This window comes from Durio zibethinus, chromosome 9, assembly GCF_047325235.1.
Source record: "Durio zibethinus cultivar Kanyao isolate XHJ-2024 chromosome 9, ASM4732523v1, whole genome shotgun sequence".
Classification (NCBI taxonomy): Eukaryota; Viridiplantae; Streptophyta; class Magnoliopsida; order Malvales; family Malvaceae; genus Durio; species Durio zibethinus.
In genome coordinates this window covers 1,941,637-1,959,128 of record NC_143170.1, presented here as the reverse complement: position 1 = coordinate 1,959,128, position 17,492 = coordinate 1,941,637, and the positions used below count along the sequence as shown (strand labels likewise).

Here is a 17,492-nt window from a genome sequence, read left to right as displayed (position 1 = left end):
ATGTAATATTTGATATTTATATAGTCATGAATGATAAAATATGCCAAGTTTTTTTTTTTTAATTTAACTGCAAGGAAGCCTTTTTTTGTGTTAAATTGTTTGTTATTGATTTTTATAAAATTTTTAAAAAAATTAATTTCAATACATTTAACATTAAATTTTTAAAATTTTGAATAAAATTAGAGTTCCATAGTTTTTAATATGGAAAATATATTTTTTAAATATAAAAAATAAAATTATTAAATATTAAAAATTTAAAAATATAATTTTAAAAAATCCCAAAAATAAAGGTAAAAAAAAAAAGGACAAAAAGAGTACTATAACTTTTAAAGATATTTCTCTTCATTATTCTAATAAAAAATTGGATAGATTAAGATATATAAATTAATCACCTCCCAAAACTAAATTTTGAAGTGATTAGTTTGTATTTTAAAGTTCATTTGAGAATTTAATTGAAAGATTTTTATAGTTGAGAAAGAGATATTTTATAGTTGAAGTTTTAATTTTGCACTTAAAAAGACGTTTAAGACTTCTTTTTTAAACTCTTTAAGTGTGAATTTTAAAATAAATTAATTTTAAGTTTCTGTTATGTACGGACAAATAAATCAATTATTTTTTTTAAATGCATTATTATTTAAAAGGTAAATGATTATTTGTTGAAAAACAAAATTTTTATTTTAAAAAATAATAAATTTAAAATTGTGATAATAAATTGTATTTTCATAATAATATATAATATTATAAATCTCATTTTTTAATATGGGTGGTATATATATATATATATATATATATTATGAATGTATATAAAGAGGGATCAATTTATATAAATATAAAATTTTTTAATTTTATATTTTTTTTAAATATTGACTTTAATAAATTCAAATGTGAGATTAATTTTTTTTCCTTATCTCTCTTGTTTCTTGAAAGTATTGAAATTAATTATCAAAAAAAGATGTACAAAGTTTTACTACACACACTCTCTCTCTATATATATAATGGTAACTTAATCTAATAAAATCTATAAATTAGTAATTTAATATTTGTATTTATCTCATCTTTATTGTAAATTTATAATTTAATAGATACAATTAAATTATCTTACTTGTTATTTCTAACAATACAACATATAAATTTTCAAAAAAAAAAAAAATTTGTTATGTATTAAAACAAATAGCATATTTATTTGATTGATGAACTTTCAATCAAATTTAATATTTGATTGACCTAATTAATAAAATCATTAAAATACTTTTAGTCAACGTACGGTTATAATAAAAGGATCATTGAAAATGAAAACAATTTATTTTTTTTAAGGTTTCATTGTTTTTTTCAAAAGTAGAAAAGTTGTCCAAAATATTTTTTAAATACAAATTTTTATTGATATTTTTTTGAAAAATTATAATACAAAAATTTAATAAATTTAATAAAATTTAACTGGATGAGAAAAATGAATTGTATTGATACCTATTTGGCAATATATTTTTTGTACGTACAATTGAATGAATTGTAATATAAAAATTAGAATACAAATATTGCAAAAAAAAAAAAAGAAAATGCATGATAAAATGTTGAATATAAAATTATATTGAATCAATGTTTTTGAATTATTTAATGAAAATAAGTATATCACTTACTTTAAAACTTTTATAATTTATCTTCTTACATATCATAAAATTGAAAATAAAGAGCTTTTTCTATCTTTTAACAATTTTCATTAATAATAAAATTTATTTAATTATTTGTTATGTGTCATGTTGGATATTAAATAGTAAACTTGTCTAAGTTATTGTTTTTAAAATTTTTAAATCATCAAACAATTATGCATATATTAGAAAATACATATTAAACACATCACATATTTCTTATTTAATTATTTTATTCAATAACAATTGAATTAACCATAACCAAAGTTGATAATGACAAAATTATTGACAAAAGGCATCCACTCATGGCATAAGAGAAAGCAATTAATGTCTTAATTTAAAAATTATGTTGTTGTACAAAAAAATTATGTTGTTGATTCATGCAAAGTAAATTAAATAAAAAATATATAATAGAATAAAATCGCATATATCAAACGTAAATAAACATGATGTTTGAAAATTTTTCAAAAATGAAAAGCAAAATTATAAAGCAAAAGTAAAAAAAAAAAAAAAATCTTTCTTTTGTTTTCTATTTCATGAAATGTAAGATTTTTATCTCGTTGTATTATAAAAATTTTAGATACAATATTTTGAAATTAAAAGAAAGATTCATGCCGATATAAAATTTAAGTCAATAGAAAAATAAATGACTTAAGATCATTAAGAATGAATAAATAATAAATAGAGTTTAATTGAATACGTATAAAAAATAAATAAAAGAGTAGTAATACAAAATATGATAAAGTAAAAGCATTTATTAGTTTAAAAAGGTAAACAAAAGAGAAAAAATAATATATTTTTATTGTTAACAGTAATTAAAAAACTAAATCCAGCTAAAAATAAAAATCATTTGTTGCCATATAAAAGATTGAATGGAATTTTTTTGAGTAGAGATTTACCTAATCACAACTAAATTGATGCTTTTGGAGGGTTTTTCAAATATTTTTTAAAATAATTAAGCTTTTATTTTTATTTGCATTATTGATATTAAATAATTTATATATTTATTTAAATTGATAAATTATCTTATTAAATATCAAAATTACATTCATTAGTGGGAATGTCAACACAAAAAACGGTGGATTGGCATTGAAAACCTATTCATATCTCAAAAAATATAATTAAATATTAAAAAGTGAATTTTTTGTACACAAATTTAATTTAAAGTTGAATATTTATAATTGAAAAAAGTCTTAGCAAATTTATTCTCTATATTAATGATGGCAATTAAACTTCTATAACATTTTTTTAATTTAATTGAAAATGATTTAGAGTAAATAAAAATAAATTTATTTAATTTAAAATATTTGAATTATTAAATTACAGATAATACATATCAATTTTTTAGATTATCCATATATTAAAAATATAGACTATTCACATTAAATTATTTTTTTTTGTTTTTATATATTTATATAAGATAAAATGAGATTTATGTAAATTAATATTTCCAAAAAAAGAAAAATGGAGTAGATATGCACAAATGTTTAAATGAAAAAATCCAGCCTAGTTTTTTGTTGGTTAATTATCAATTCAAAAGTCAAATTTTTCATGTTACTCAAAACTGGTAACCCCAAATATAAATGGATTGCTTGCCTAAAAGGTACAGTATCACAATTTTTAAATTATTCATACGTCATAAATATAAATTATTCACATCAAATTATTTTTTTATTAGAGGGTTTAGTTTTTATATATTTATGTAAAATACAATGAGATTTACGTGAATTAATATTTCCAAATAAAGAAAAATGGAGTGGATGTGCACAAATGTTAAAATGGAAAAATGCAGCCTAGGTTTGTGTTGGTTAGTTACCAATTGAAAGGCCAATCTTTTTCCTCTTACTCAAAATGATAACCCCAAATATAAAATGGATTGCTTGCCATAAAAGGCACGATATCACAAATGAAGATGATCCATATCAAATTATCAATTTTTTTATATTTTTTATATGTTGAAAATATAAATTATTAACATTAGAGGATTTGATTTTTATATATTTATATAAGATAAAATGAGATTTTCGTGAATTAATATTTCCCAATAAAGAAAAATGGAGTGGATATGCACAAATGTTAAAATGGAAAAATACAGCCTAGTTTTTTACTGGTTATTTACCAATTCAAAGGCCAATTTTTTTTTATCTTACTCAAATTGGTAACCCCAAATATAAATGGATTGCTTGCCAAAAAGAGGCAAAGCATCACGAATGGTATATTCTCTTCATAAATGAATTTCCATTTATATCAAATGAAAATCCTCAACGCTTACTTACCAAAAACCATTTCGTTTCCTTGTTATAAAAGCTTCATTTCAAGCTCTCCCTTTCATCAGGATATCAATTACTAGCTGCTACAATAAATCCAAGATGAAGAGTTTCTTTGCTTTCTTCTTTCTCTTGCTTGTCTCGGTAAGGTCCGATGTTATTCAAGAATCTTGCGACAAAGCTGCCAAAGGTGACGCCGGTATAAACTATGGCTTTTGTGTTGCGACTCTTGAACAGAATCCCAAGAGCAAAACAGCCACCAGCATTGGAGATTTGGTTCCCATCACAATCGACATTGCCATATCTAATGCAACAAGCATCAGCTCTATCATTTCCAACCTTTTGAAGAACAAAAACCTTGAACATTATACAAGGATGTGCTTGGAAGATTGCTCTGAACTTTACTCTGACGTAGGGTCTTCTTTACAAAGTGGTCGCCAGGCTTTTATGTCTAAAGATTATGGATCAGCTAATGCGGACATAAGCGCAGCCTTGGATGCCCCGGACACTTGTGAAGATCAGTTCAAGGAGAAGAAAGGGGTGGTGTCGCCATTGACAAAGGAGAACAGCAATTTCTCCCAGCTGACAGCACTGTCTCTTGCTTTCATATCCATGCTCTAAGCCTCTAATAATGTGACTGTTGTTTCCTTCAGTCATGTATTTTTTTGCACCACAGTCAGCCACCCAATAATTAACCACAACTATGGTTTTAATCCTGAGCCAAAAAATTAAAAATTTAGTATTTTATCAATATATATGGTGAATGTTAGTATCTTTCGTCAAAGTAATAAAGTATTCATTTAGTAATTTTCATTTTCATTTTCATTTATGAATTTCAATACATTTTCAATATTTTTTTCTGCAATTTGATTGTAAATGAAAAAAATGAACCAAATCAATTTAACTAATATTGATTTATGTCGATTTTTAATCCTTTAATCAATTGATTCGATTTTTATATAAATTAATTTTTTAATTTTTACAAACGAATTAATTGAACGGCTAGTTTACTATTCCGTAATGTCATATGACTGTTAGCATCTTTGCGTGAATAATTATTAATGTGATATTCATCAAAGTAATTTGCTAACTTTGCTTGTATTTTCTCTTTGGGCACTGATGGGCTTTAATGTATTAAGAAGAAGAATGAGCCGTCTTCAGCCTATCAATCTGAGGAAGGGGAAATCACTCGGCCCATTAGTAATCCATTTTCCAACTGCAGCCCAATAAAAACCATACAAATACATGGAAGAAGCGCTCAGAGGAACAACGACTAGCGTTCTACAATGTATGGTTGGAAGTGTTTGTACTGTTAAAATTTACCCTTTTCTTTAATTAATAAATTTATTTATTTATTTTGGTTTACTTTGAAATTTGAAACTGCTTTAGCCGATAATGTTGTTAATTTAAAATATTTTTATTATTATTTTATTTTTTAATTTTTAAATATGAATAATAAATAAATGAATAAAAGATATCGTCATACTCTGATAATTATTATTTTTCATCAATTATCCAATTTGAAATATTAAAATATTTAATCCCTTTTCATGTGTTACTGAGATTTACAAATAAAATGATACTTTTTTTTTTCATAAAATAGCATGATACTTTACACTTTAGAGAGCCATGCAATAAAGTATAAAGTGAAAATGAAATATGTAGGAGACTTGAGCTTAAATTCTCACCGAGAAATACTATACATAATGTTTCCCTGCATATTTTCTAACCCTTAAAATAGAGATATTCCTGACAAAATTCAATTCCATTGCCGCAAAAAGGCTCTTTCTTGGGGGCTTTAAATTACTGGTTTTGGATGTTAATACAGCATTCGGACAAATCCCTGGTAGGCTTCTTGGAACCTTCCTTCACTTGCCACTATAGTTATACATACTTCAACCAAAAATTAATTGATCTTCAATGGTTTTTTTTTTTTTTTTTGGCAAGAGATGTGATCTTATCAATTACATGTCAAGCTTTTTCTTCTTTTTTTTTTTTTTTTAATAAATTACAATTTTTACTTTTTTTTTTTCCTTTTCCTACTATCCATTTATGATTACCATACATTGTAAGACCAACATAGAAAAGCGATTAATCAAGAACCATTATCTTTGGAGAAGAGTTTTGTTTGTTTTCTTGTACATAAAGAATGAAATTCTTTTGAGATACGAAGCTTCCTTGGAATGAGAGAAACTCGTATCATTGTCAAAGCTCACATGATTATATACATGGATTTTGTTGCAAGTTGCAGTAACAAGATCGATGACAGACAACACAAAGAAAAGAAAAATGCGGCTTTGGCATGTGTCATTCTTACCGTTCTGTTTCTTGTTCTTGATTTTTTTCCTCTTTCAATTCAATCCTAATCATGAAATCTCTGCAACAAGCATGTTATCGGTTGATATAATCAACAAAACCTGTAAAACATGCTCAGACAAATCCACCGTCTTCAACTACACTTTCTGCTCGGCATCTCTCCAGGAAATTCCCGTTAGCCATATGACAAACCTTCAAGGTCTAGCAATAGTTGCAATGGAGCTAGCTTTACAAAATGCGACCAACACACTTTCAATCATAAAAGGGTTACTGAACAACAAAACTTTGGGTCCTTTTTCTTCGGCTTGCTTGAGGGACTGCTCTCTGCTTTACTCTGATGGGGTTGTCACTCTGGTGGATACTATTGGAGCACTTTTGACGGGGCAGTATGGAAATGCTGGTGCCTGGGTGAGTGCAGTCATGGAAGGAACTACAACGTGTGAGGAAGGTTTTCAAGATATGGAAGAAGTGTCTCCATTGACAAAACAGAATGACAGTATTTTCCAGTTATGTGATGTTGCATTATGCATCATGAACTTGCTTGATTCAAATGTTTATATTCTTAAATCTTATTGAACTAAAAATTTCCCCTGTTTCTTGGCTATTTTATGGCGCTAAATGCACAAATTTTTTGACTTTTGGCAAATCTTTTATGCATGGTTCTGTGCTGCCATTATTGTACATTGTAAAAGTAAAAATCGGGCCATAGATACAGCAAAATTCATAAAAATCAATATTACGCACATCAGCAGATAAAGCCACATTCCCATAGTTTTTCCAATCAGTCTCCTAGTCCCATGTCATATGGGAACCTTCTTAACCTGCCTAAAGCCAAGTATTTTCATTCACTTCCAGAAAAAAGATATTGGAAATGAACAAAACACAGCAGGAAAATGAATCTAGTCCGATGAAACGTCAGTCTTCATTTTCCTAAGAAATTCTTAAAAGATTCAAATAAAAAATCAATGAAACTGGGAAATACTATGCATAGATGGTAATAACCTTATCAAAAAACCTGGCACTTGAAGCCATTGAATTAAAAATTCTTCTGAAATTTGATAAATATATTCAATATTTTACAAGGTAAATAGAATGCATTGAAATCTTTATTGAAGAATAAAATTCGTTTCTATCTGCTTCCTCTAACCATTACTAATTCCAATAACAAAGGAACTCAAAATTTTCAAGCAGTGGTTACCAAAACTTACATTTGTGAAACATGAAACTCTTCTTCAGCCTCTTCCTCTTCCTTGTTCTTGGGATCATAGTTCTCATGATTTGAGCTCAATAACAACTGATGATCTCCTGCTGCATTACTACCAGTAATTTTTACCAGGGAAAGCTGATCCATCACAATTGCATTTCTTTTGTAGTTCCACACTAGCATTGATATGTAGTCCTGTGGTGAAACAAGACCCTGCTCTCCGATGCAACTTCTTTGCTCTTCCAGAGTTTTTGGATCATCAAGCCTTATATATTCAACTAATACTTTCTCATGATCAGGCCTCCAATTGCTAGGGAAGGGTGTATAATCAGTCTCAGGTATGAGAGACATCCTTGTATACTGAAGGCCATCGATTGACTCAACAAGACCCATTCTCAGCAGATTCTGGTATTCAGGTGACTGTCCTTTCCTCTCCTTCAGAGGACGGCTCAGATTTCGAGCACCAATTTTGTAAACCTTTGCTCGTGAACGAAGTTTGTACTTTGCAGCATAGAGCTTTGCCAGTGAACCCCTAATGATATAAGAACAAAAATTAACAACTTTCTTCCGATTGTCTGCATATCTATACCACTCAACCATCGTTGACAAGAATTTGTTCATCTGGGCATTGGTGTGAGCTTGAGTAGCATGAAACATTCTAAAACATGGTTGTGGGTCTGGTTCCCTATCACCCTTAAGAAAGTTTAGCTTCCTAAATTGCTTGATGCATTGTTTCAAGCTTGCTGTGACTGACAAGAGGGTGCCAACACCTTTCTCACTAATAATCTTACCACCAGTTGCTGTGTATCGAAGAGTCGGATACACCACTCTCCGACACAGTACATGGTCAAGAAACATTATACCTTTGGTTATGTGTTCAATTGGGAGGCTCTCATTATCAAGCTTGATCATATATTTTTTATCACAAAACTCAATTAACTGCTTTCTCAGCGTTGCTGCATCTGCCCTTGGTCCACGGATACCAATCAAAATGTGACCTCCATGGCGTACATAGTCCATCTTCCTGGTCTTATCTGGCCCACTTGTTGGTACAAATTCCGGCCAAGATGTGTTCCCCCGTTCTGCTTCTCCTTCAGGAGTATTCCATATGACATCGCTCTTTGATGGATGATAGAACTCCTTAATCTTACCTTCCATCCACCGGTCCAATTCATCAAGACATATATTAGCTAAAAGGGGACTAAGAATCCCACAATGCCCCCATGAAGGAAGTTTCTCTGCCTCCTCTGGAGCAAAACCAAAAAAAGTCTCCAACCAATATGGATCAGGCTTTGGCTCATCCTCTGCCAACACCTTCTTCTTCTGATACTTCCTTTTTTTCTTTTTCTTCTTTTCACCCTCATCAACCGGACTTACTATCACAGGTGTAACTAATGCCAACTTGATTAAATCAATAACCTTCTTATCCCTCACATCCCTCATCAAAGCACTTATCACCAACCCCACCTTCAATCCATCCAAAATTGCACTTAAATCGCCCTTTATATACCATAAATAACCTGCAAAACTTCTCCTAATCACCCTCAACACTGTGTGTGCATTCCTCCCTGGCCTAAAAGCAAATGACTTCTGTGAGAACCGAGCTTCATATATTGGCTCCAAAGTCATAAACAAAACCTCTTGCACCAGCTTATCTTGAAATGGGGCAGGTTGAGTAGTAGTTAAAATCGCCTTAATCTTCCTCTTCGACAAAGATTCATAATCTGTCTTGTCTTTCGGTGATTTTATAAAGAACTCTAACCTGGCACCCCACTTAAACCTATTATCAAGAACAGCATTTCTTAAGGCTAACAAATCTTCCATCGCAGACCTAGTGATCGAACTACGGGGCATATAGGATCCTATTTCATCAGCACAAACTTTCTGATAAGCCAATACCCATAATTCGAATCTACGAAGATAAGAGGTCAAATTGGTGACTATCCTATCAGGTTCTCTAAAATTCTCAACCCACATTTGCGAACAAACTGATACACCATCTTCCTTCATTAGGTTTGCAGGGTCATCTGGATCCGGTACACGCCGGTGCACCGGAGTAAATGAAAATAAGCGAAATAAAGCAAACCCATTTGATCTACGAGTAAAGAGATTAAATTGGGAAAGAAAAGGGGTGCTTTTGATGGGGATAATACTGGGACTTCTGAGAATTTGATGCGAAAAAATGTTGAATACTCGATGCATTTGGGGATAATGAAACTAAGCTAGTAATTCATGTTATTCTTGGGTTTCTAATTAAATAGGGATATTGAAAATTGGTGGAAGTTTGAAGGTTTTAATCAAAGTGAAAAATAAAAATGATGAGAGAAAGAGGATTTTGAGTTCTTACTTGAAAGAATTAAAGAACCCTAATTAAAACACCTTTCTCTTCTGCTGTCAGGTGGGTTTGGATTGAGTAAACCCTTGCTAAACCCTGCGCTCGCTTTCTTTGGACATTGCTTACCGTTCGTCGTTTTTTTTGCATAATCGTTTTTGCTTTATACATTTTTTTTTTAAAATTTTTTAAGTGAAATTATGAAAATATCTTTCTCATAAATTTTATAATTTCTTGAAAATAAATTTTCAAAAAATTATAATATTTCTTGAAAATGTATTTACGATAATGTTATAATAGAAATTTTATGAAAAAGTATAAAAAAAATTATTAAAATTATTTATAAATAATGTAATAAAAATTTGTTATTTGATAAAGAATAATAAATATTTTTTAGCAAATTTTTAAATTTTATAATAATTTTAATTTAATTAAATTCTTTAAAAAATTACCTTTATCTACTCATCAAAACAAGTATTTTTAATTAACATATTATATTTTAAAAAATTATATAACAATCAATAATATTATTATCTCTTTTGTTCATAAATATGCAATATTGATTAAAAAAAATTCGAACTGTTAATTATTTTTAATTTTTTGAACATCCTTCTCAATGATTCTCAAATTTGTATAGGTCATAAACATGACAATAATGATTTTTTCCTATATTTTCTATTCTTTGAAATGTTATAAAAAATCTCAACAAGCATATAGCCAACATATCTAGGAAGATTGTGTAGCTCTAAAATCAAAACAATAAAAATAATTTTTTATTAATTGTAAAATTTATTACTTTGAATTATACTAATTTATAAATACTTTTAATATTTTTATAATTTTTTATAAAATTTCCCTTTTTATAATACATTTTTTAGAAATATTATGTTTTCTCGAAAAATTAAAAATGTTATAATCCCTCCAAATTTTATTTTTAAGAAAAATTAAAAAAAAATTTTTTTAATAATTTTATTTACAAAAGATTAAAAGAAAAAAGGGATTATTTTGATCTACCTTTACATTTGTCTGCCCTTTTTTGTTCCCTGTCTGGCTACAGAAGAAAGATATCCTAGTCCCTGTACCCAAAATAGAAAGTCCTACATGTTTGTGTAAATGGGTCTCTCATAGATGAAGCTCTATCTTACCTTGGGAAAGGTGAGTTGCCAGCTTTGGCCAAAACAAAAGCGTCTGACTGAATTTCAGGAGGGTCAATGCTGTGTATAAGAAAACTAAACCCATCTCTTTCAGCTGGTCTTGTACAGTCAACGTGTCATTGTTCCAAAGTGTGGACAGATCTGATCTGCTTAAAAGAGTTGAGCTCATTCAAGATCTCTTTTAAAGCTGTCTGTTCCTCCTACTTCTTTCCACAAAATTGAAAAACAGGCATATTATCTCTTAATCAGCTACTGGTTTATCATAATCTGCATCTTCATGGCGGAAGATCAAATGGTTGAACTGCAAAGAACAGGTTAGTTACTCGCAAGCTGTGCTGATCTATTTTCTTGTTGAGACTCGAAGAACGTTGAGGAACATGGTTCTTGATTTGATAGTGATTTGTACTTTGTAATGATACTGTCCAACTTTTCTTTACTGTTGATTTCAAAGCATAGTTGAAAAAGTGAATTGGAATTGATTCAGTCTTATGCTCTGACTTTTAACTGTAACTTTCCTAAATTAACTGTTCTATCTTTGTTTTTGTAGTCGTTCTTGACCAGAATATATATATATATATATATATATATATTTTTTTTTTCTCTCTGACTTTTGAGTGCAAGTTTCATAAATTTCCTGTTCTTGACCAGAACCATTTTTTTTTCTAAAGCTGTTGATGACAGAGAGCTAAACTTAGATGAAGACATTCCTTCTACAAACCAACCTCAACCTCCAAAACTGAAACATTACAAGTGGTGGATTCGTGTAATCAGTTACATCCTTTTTCTTCTCGCTGGCCAATCAACAGCTATTCTACTGGGAAGATTATACTATGACAAAGGTGGGAATAGCAAATGGATGGCAACATTTGTTCAATCAGCTGGCTTCCCAATTCTACTCCCCCTCCTGTTTTTCTTCTCACCATCCACCAAATCAACCCCCATTAGTTCCTCCATCACAAGCCAACCAAAGACTTCCACCCTTGTTTTTCTCTACTTTTGCTTTGGCTTACTCTTGACAGGTGATAACTTGATGTACTCGTATGGCCTTTTATACCTTCCAGTATCCACATATTCTCTACTTTGCGCAACTCAGTTGGCCTTCAATGCCGTCTTCTCCTTCTTCTTTAATTCCCAAAATTTCACTCCTCTTATACTCAACTCAATAATCCTCCTTAGCATCTCAGCTGCCCTCCTAGCAGTCAATGCAGACTCCGAGAACGCCTCAACAGTCTCTAAAGGAAAGTACGCAGTTGGATTCTTATGCACTGTTGGGGCATCTGCTACCTACTCTTTATGCCTTTCCCTGATTCAATTGTCTTTTGAAAAGGTTATCAAAAGAGAGACCTTCTCTGCTGTCTTGGATATGCAAATATACCCTTCTTTTGTTGCCACATGTGGCTGCGTAGTTGGGTTATTTGCTAGCGGGGATTGGAAAACTTTGTCCAAGGAAATGAAGGAATACCAGGAAGGAAAGATATCCTATCTGATGACTTTGATTTGGACAGCTGTGACATGGCAGATTTCATCAATAGGTTTGCTGGGATTGATTTTTGAAGTGTCTTCTCTGTTCTCCAATGTCATTAGTACATTGAGTTTGCCTGTTATCCCCATTCTCGCTGTGGTATTCTTCCATGATAAGATGGATGGAGTTAAGGCGATGGCTATGTTGTTGGCCTTCTGGGGTTTTCTTTCCTACATCTATCAGCACTATTTGGACGACTCTAAATCCAAGGTGAAGAAGAAAAAGGAGGCAAATTGCAATGAGGTTTCTTTGGCTCTTACCGATCATGTCTAAAAATTTCAACATGCAAGAACTTGAGCATTGAGCCTAAAATTGATTGAATGACCAGATTACTGTTTTAAAAACTTTAACATTGTCTTGGATATGTAAAGTTACATATGAGAATGTCTTGGATATGTAAAGTTACATATGAGAATGCTACACTTTTCACTTCTCAAGATTCTTTCACAATGCTATTTTGTTTTAGTGACGGTCGCATGGCGTTGCAAAAAGAAGAAACCAACAAAATCCTAAAACAAAAACAAGAGTCTGCCTATGTGGCGCATTTACATATCCCGACCAATAAAAAAGTTCAAAATTTAAAAAGGAACGTGAAACACGTGTCATTTATGTCGTTTTTATATTTTCTTTTGTTGTTGAATTACTTAGAGTGGAAATTCAAGTAAAAAAGGTCAAACTAAAGTCAAACTGATTTAAGATTTTGCAACTCCTCGTCAACAAAAGTGAAACTATGTCAACCTGGTGTGGGATGCTTAATTCTGTTTCATTGGAAAGATGGACAAATAGAGCATTTCGTAATTGCTTGTCTTTGTTGGTACGCAGAGAAGCCTGATGCGGTCTGTTCCTTTATGTCTGTTTCTGAAATTTCAGGGACAGTGACGAGAGACCTCTAGTTTTGCAGCTGCGTAAAACAGAACAAGGAGTACAAGAATATGGAGAGTTCCTTCAGTTGCCCAAGATAATTTGTTATGTAAACCAAATTATTTTTTATTTAGAACTTTCTGGTTTGTTCACCTTTGTTTGAAATTCTGAACACACGATCAACCTTTTTCACATATTCGGACTCGGTGCTAGTTTCCTTCTCATTCAAATTACCATGCAGCCTATTAATTTGTTCATAAGTAATCTGTTATCGTAGAAAGGAACCATCTTACAATGATTTCTCGGCTTCCTGTCCTTGCTCTCATTGCTTGTTTATAAGTGTATGTAATGATGCATTTCTCTTGGTCGTGAATTAAAATAAAATATCTAATTTTTTCTGATTTTCTTGTGCAGCTATGGTTAGGAAGGAAATTCAAGATGAAACTGATAGAATTACTCGGAAATCAAACAGATTTCTCCTGTACCTATTCATCTCAGTATCTACTCACCAAATGGTAACAGTATTTAGAATTTGATTTCTGCTGCGGAAGTTGAAAACTTGCCAGCTTAGTTCTTGGAAGATATAGTGGTACTTTAGGGACAATGGAAGAACATAAGTTGGTTTTTGGAATTGAACAGAAGTTGAAGCGCTTTTGCAACTCTCCAAGCTGAAATCGCTGCTGCTGCTGCTGCGAATGAAGCATTGGAGAGGTTTCGTGAAGAGAGTAAGAACCCAGCTTTGCGATTGATAGATATGGAGTCCTCATATTTGACGGTGGATTTCTTTCGGAAACTCCCCCAAGAAGTGGAGAAAGGGGGAAAACCAACTTCCACATCTACAGATAGATACGCAGAAGGCCAGTTTCACAGAATAAGATCCAATGTTTCTTCTTATGTGGGGATGGTGTCTGATACGCTTAGGAATACCATTCCTAAGGCTGTGGTTTATTGCCAAGTGAGGGAGGCCAAGCAGTCGTTACTTGATCACTTCTATATACAATTGGGCAAAGAGGAGGTATCCAATCATAATTACTTTTTCATTCTTCCTCACATTGATTCACATTCATGCATTTGGACAGATTCACGTTTCCATCCTCATGGTATTTCGATTGTGAATGGAATTCCCTTCAAACCGTTGCATTGCTCACAGTGGGGGAGGCATGCTGCTTGGATAGAAGGAAAGGACTATTTCTTTGCTGACTAGTTTTCATTATTTTCTTGTAGGCCAAGTAGCTTGCACGGTTGTTGGATGAAGATCCTGCATTGATGGAAAGGAGGCAGCAATTTGCAAAGAGGCTTGAGTTATACAAATCTGCAAGGGACGAGATCGATTCAGTCTCATGGGCCTGACGAAACTAGCCGTCGAAACTGGTGCCTGGAGAAGGTTTAAGTTGTTTGTTCAGCTTCCATTTGTTGCATTTTCTTGTGCAGCTCCTGTTTTCAACCTGCCAAACAAAAAAATTTTCCGGTAAATTGGTTTGTGCTTGGTTATTGTTTTCTTGAATCATAGTTTTTGTTGTAAACCTTTTGTAAAGTGTGAAGTAAATAGCTTTTCTAATCCATGTCTGGCATTTATATAGTGAATCTGGAAGATTTGTAATCCTATTTCTTCATTTAATCTCTTTCTGAAAATAAGGTGTCAGAGATTGATATGAGAAAATATATCATATCACAGCACTCTTGGAATGAACTCGGGCAACGAAAGAGATTAATCTCATCACTGACTGCTGATTATAGAGTACATATATAGAGAGCCAAAAAACCTAAGAATATGTTGGTTCATCAAATATTATGTGGGCATATGTGGAGGTCTTGAGACCCCCCCTCCCCTAAGAAAATTATTATTCAAATGAAGTTAAAACTCCTAAACTGCCGTGGAATTCAAGCTGCTGTCTTTGAAAGAACCTCCCTTCTTATCAACCTCCTCTAAGGCCGCCCATAACATTGGATCCTCATAATCCTTTATGAGAATAGTAGGATCTGCTTCCATGAGTAGATTTTCAGGATTTCGCGTAGTTAACCCCACAACAGGCATCCCAGCTGCAACTCCTGCTCTTATCCCTGATACGGAGTCCTGGATAATAAAAAACAGAGCAAGTTTTCAAAATCATGTTCATAATCGCGAGTTCATTATGCCAAAAACAAGGTTGGGAAAAGAAGGCATACCTCACATACAAAAGTGTGATCCTTAGACACCTTGAGTACTTCAAGTGCCTTCAAGTAAGGGTCTGGATATGGTTTGGCACGCTCACAATCACATCCTAGAATAACAGCATCAAAAAAATCTTTGAGGCCGAGTTTTGAGATCATGAGTTCTGCATTCGGTTTTGGAGCATTAGTAACAGCTGCTCGCTTTAACCCACGATCTTCAATCCATTTCGTTAATTTGTATAGGGCCTTTATTGGTGGTAAGTTTTCCGAGGCCAACCTGTTCTTCCATACAAAGGATTTACTATGAATGATATGTGGCATACTGGAAACTTCTATAGTTTGCGATAGGAACGAATCCTTTTTACCTCCGAAACATTGCTTCCTTATCTTCCATGAACTTTAGGCCCCTTGGTATATCATCAGGGAAGAGAAGCACAGCAATATCGTGATCGTGTTTCCCGGCAATATTTTTGACAAAGAATTCTTCATCAATTGGAACTCCATTATTAAAACCAATCTGTTAAACACATTAACATTAGTAAAAGTAACCCCACCTTATTGCTCTCAGATTTGTAAGTCCATTCAGGTAATCAGATGTGAATTTAACAAAAGAATATATGCTTGAGCTTGACAGAAATTGAAATTGTATAGGATGATGATTTAGCTAAACGACAAATGCCAGAGTTAGAACAGATTCTTTAAAAAAAAGTTACCTCTTGGAGCATTTCGCGAAAGGCATAATGGTGGAGAGGATCAGAATCACATAAAGTTCCATCAACATCAAACAATACTGCTTCCAAAGGAGCAAGATCAGGAATAGATTTCTTGCTGCTTTCCACAAAGATAAAAGTGTTAAATTAGGACAACCATACTGAAAATGCAAGATGTTTGTCCTCATTAGCCCATAATTAGAGAATATAACAAGCATATAGATAATGACTTCATATCATCTATTTGAAATGAATTGTTGTAGCTTTTAGATCAAGTAACACGACTATTAAATCATAAGTCACAGGAAAATTTTGATTGCGTACTTGACACCTGTTATAGAAGACCTGTGCCTTGAAAATCAGTAAAGGAGAGAAAATAAACATCAATTCAGAAGAATAATCATATCCCAACATAGAAAAAGAGATTTTTGACTCGGGGAAATAAATGCATAAACAGGGAAGCAATGAATATGCTGACATAGATGTCAAAAGATCAGAGTAGTAGAACATAGAGAATTCTCACCAAAAACAAAAATAATAATGAAATAAAGAGAAAGAACCCAGATTGCTACATTGAATCAATGGTAACTTGTGTATAAAAACTTTTGGAGGGAAAAAAAAAGAAAAATTGAGAACAACCCATCTTAAATCCAATACAAATCTTCCAATATATATCAAATAAAAGCGCAAAAGAAGAAGAAGAAGAAAAAGAAAATGTAATCAGCATACCTCTGCACAGAATTTTCACCGGCTGTCATTTTCAATGAATTAAGTTCAGCAAAATCTGGTTTCCAAGTGATGGAGTACAGAGCTGGAGATCAAAGTGAAGGTGTTGATGAATATAAAGAACAATAATTGAGCTAAGAAATGTACCAAAGGATCCAGATAGAATCCAAAATTTGATAAAGAAATACTAGGATTGAAATAATTTGATGAAAATTACATTTAACATACTTATATGCATCTGTTTAGAAAACTGACGACATGGCAAAAGTTTAGCCACATAATACTACCTGGTCCAACATGAAGCCTAGAACTTAGGTGAACAAAGAAAACAAAAACCTAGATGGCTAAAACCCATAAGCTTGGGCTTTAGCCGACATTGAGATCAGGCCCTTCAGAGTTTAATTGAATATTGTTTTGAATAAAGCCCATAATGTTTTCTCATGTTTAATTTTGGTTGAGTGCTTTTGCTTGTCTTCTAACTTGCAAGGATTCATCATGGTGTTACTTTAACTGACAATTGACAACGTATATGCTACAAACTTGTTGTCTTTCTCATGTTTGGTTTCCTAGACATTTACAAAATCATATTGGGAATGTCAAGTATAA

The 17,492-nt window shown here is 31.7% G+C and overlaps 5 protein-coding genes and 1 pseudogene across 8 annotated transcripts; 4 read left to right on the top strand and 2 right to left on the bottom strand.

The window, feature by feature from the left end:
• The first annotated feature begins 3,912 nt into the window (after positions 1-3,912).
• On the top strand, positions 3,913-4,717 carry LOC111305006 (putative invertase inhibitor pseudogene; annotated as a pseudogene). The gene has a single exon (XR_016344939.1). The product of XR_016344939.1 is annotated as a putative invertase inhibitor pseudogene (transcript).
• A 138-nt stretch (positions 4,718-4,855) lies between these two features.
• On the top strand, positions 4,856-6,830 carry LOC111304990 (putative invertase inhibitor). Its single transcript, XM_022902116.2, has one exon. It carries the CDS (start codon positions 6,173-6,175, stop codon positions 6,800-6,802), a length of 630 nt encoding a protein of 209 aa, XP_022757851.2. The 5' UTR covers positions 4,856-6,172; the 3' UTR covers positions 6,803-6,830.
• On the bottom strand, positions 6,190-9,923 carry LOC111304986 (nuclear intron maturase 2, mitochondrial-like). 2 transcript variants are annotated; one of them, XM_022902104.2, is made up of 2 exons: positions 7,435-9,923; positions 6,190-6,630 (listed from the first exon to the last, which is right to left on the bottom strand). In XM_022902104.2, exons 1-2 carry the CDS (start codon positions 9,630-9,632, stop codon positions 6,588-6,590), a joined length of 2,241 nt encoding a protein of 746 aa, XP_022757839.1. In that variant the 5' UTR covers positions 9,633-9,923; the 3' UTR covers positions 6,190-6,587. The 2 variants fall into 2 exon arrangements, with proteins under 2 accessions (XP_022757839.1, XP_089621480.1); XM_089765354.1 differs by lacking the exon at positions 6,190-6,630 and having other exon boundaries at positions 7,232-9,922.
• Positions 9,924-10,821: 898 nt separating this feature from the next.
• On the top strand, positions 10,822-14,883 carry LOC111304973 (putative purine permease 11). The gene is made up of 2 exons (XM_022902054.2): positions 10,822-11,230; positions 11,585-14,883. Exons 1-2 carry the CDS (start codon positions 11,194-11,196, stop codon positions 12,709-12,711), a joined length of 1,164 nt encoding a protein of 387 aa, XP_022757789.2. The 5' UTR covers positions 10,822-11,193; the 3' UTR covers positions 12,712-14,883.
• LOC111304980 (2-deoxyglucose-6-phosphatase-like) lies at positions 13,720-17,094 on the bottom strand. Of its 2 annotated transcripts, XR_016344936.1 has the most exons (6): positions 16,890-17,094; positions 16,164-16,278; positions 15,816-15,967; positions 15,466-15,727; positions 14,824-15,373; positions 13,720-14,744 (listed from the first exon to the last, which is right to left on the bottom strand). XR_016344936.1 is itself a non-coding variant. In XM_022902088.2 (5 exons), the coding sequence occupies exons 1-5, from the start codon at positions 16,916-16,918 to the stop codon at positions 15,164-15,166; spliced, it is 768 nt and encodes a 255-aa protein (XP_022757823.2). In that variant the 5' UTR covers positions 16,919-17,094; the 3' UTR covers positions 13,720-15,163. The 2 variants fall into 2 exon arrangements, 1 of the variants encoding a protein (XP_022757823.2); XM_022902088.2 differs by having other exon boundaries at positions 13,720-15,373.
• LOC149516700 (dynamin-related protein 5A-like) lies at positions 14,054-14,883 on the top strand. Its single transcript, XM_089765352.1, has 2 exons — positions 14,054-14,314; positions 14,524-14,883. Exons 1-2 carry the CDS (start codon positions 14,054-14,056, stop codon positions 14,530-14,532), a joined length of 270 nt encoding a protein of 89 aa, XP_089621478.1. The 3' UTR covers positions 14,533-14,883.
• Positions 17,095-17,492: the final 398 nt, after the last annotated feature.

Bases quoted from the DNA above. Each gene is read 5' to 3' on its own strand.
- LOC111304986 (XM_022902104.2), bottom strand. From the start codon at position 9,632: ATGCATCGAGTATTCAACATTTTTTCGCATCAAATTCTCAGAAGTCCC. The intron at 6,631-7,434 runs GTAAGTTTTGGT...GCACTCACCCAG, and splicing joins GAGTTTCATGTTTCACAAAT to GCACCAGCATTTCCATACTG.
- LOC111304980 (XM_022902088.2), bottom strand. From the start codon at position 16,918: ATGACAGCCGGTGAAAATTCTGTGCAGAG. The intron at 16,279-16,889 runs GTATGCTGATTA...TGTGGAAAGCAG, and splicing joins GGTGAAAATTCTGTGCAGAG to CAAGAAATCTATTCCTGATC. The intron at 15,374-15,465 runs GTATGCCTTCTT...TTTATTATCCAG, and splicing joins ATCACACTTTTGTATGTGAG to GACTCCGTATCAGGGATAAG.
- LOC111304990 (XM_022902116.2), top strand. From the start codon at position 6,173: ATGACAGACAACACAAAGAAAAGAAAAATGCGGCTTTGGCATGTGTCA.
- LOC111304973 (XM_022902054.2), top strand. From the start codon at position 11,194: ATGGCGGAAGATCAAATGGTTGAACTGCAAAGAACAG. The intron at 11,231-11,584 runs GTTAGTTACTCG...TTTTTTCTAAAG, and splicing joins GGTTGAACTGCAAAGAACAG to CTGTTGATGACAGAGAGCTA.
- LOC149516700 (XM_089765352.1), top strand. From the start codon at position 14,054: ATGGAGTCCTCATATTTGACGGTGGATTTCTTTCGGAAACTCCCCCAA.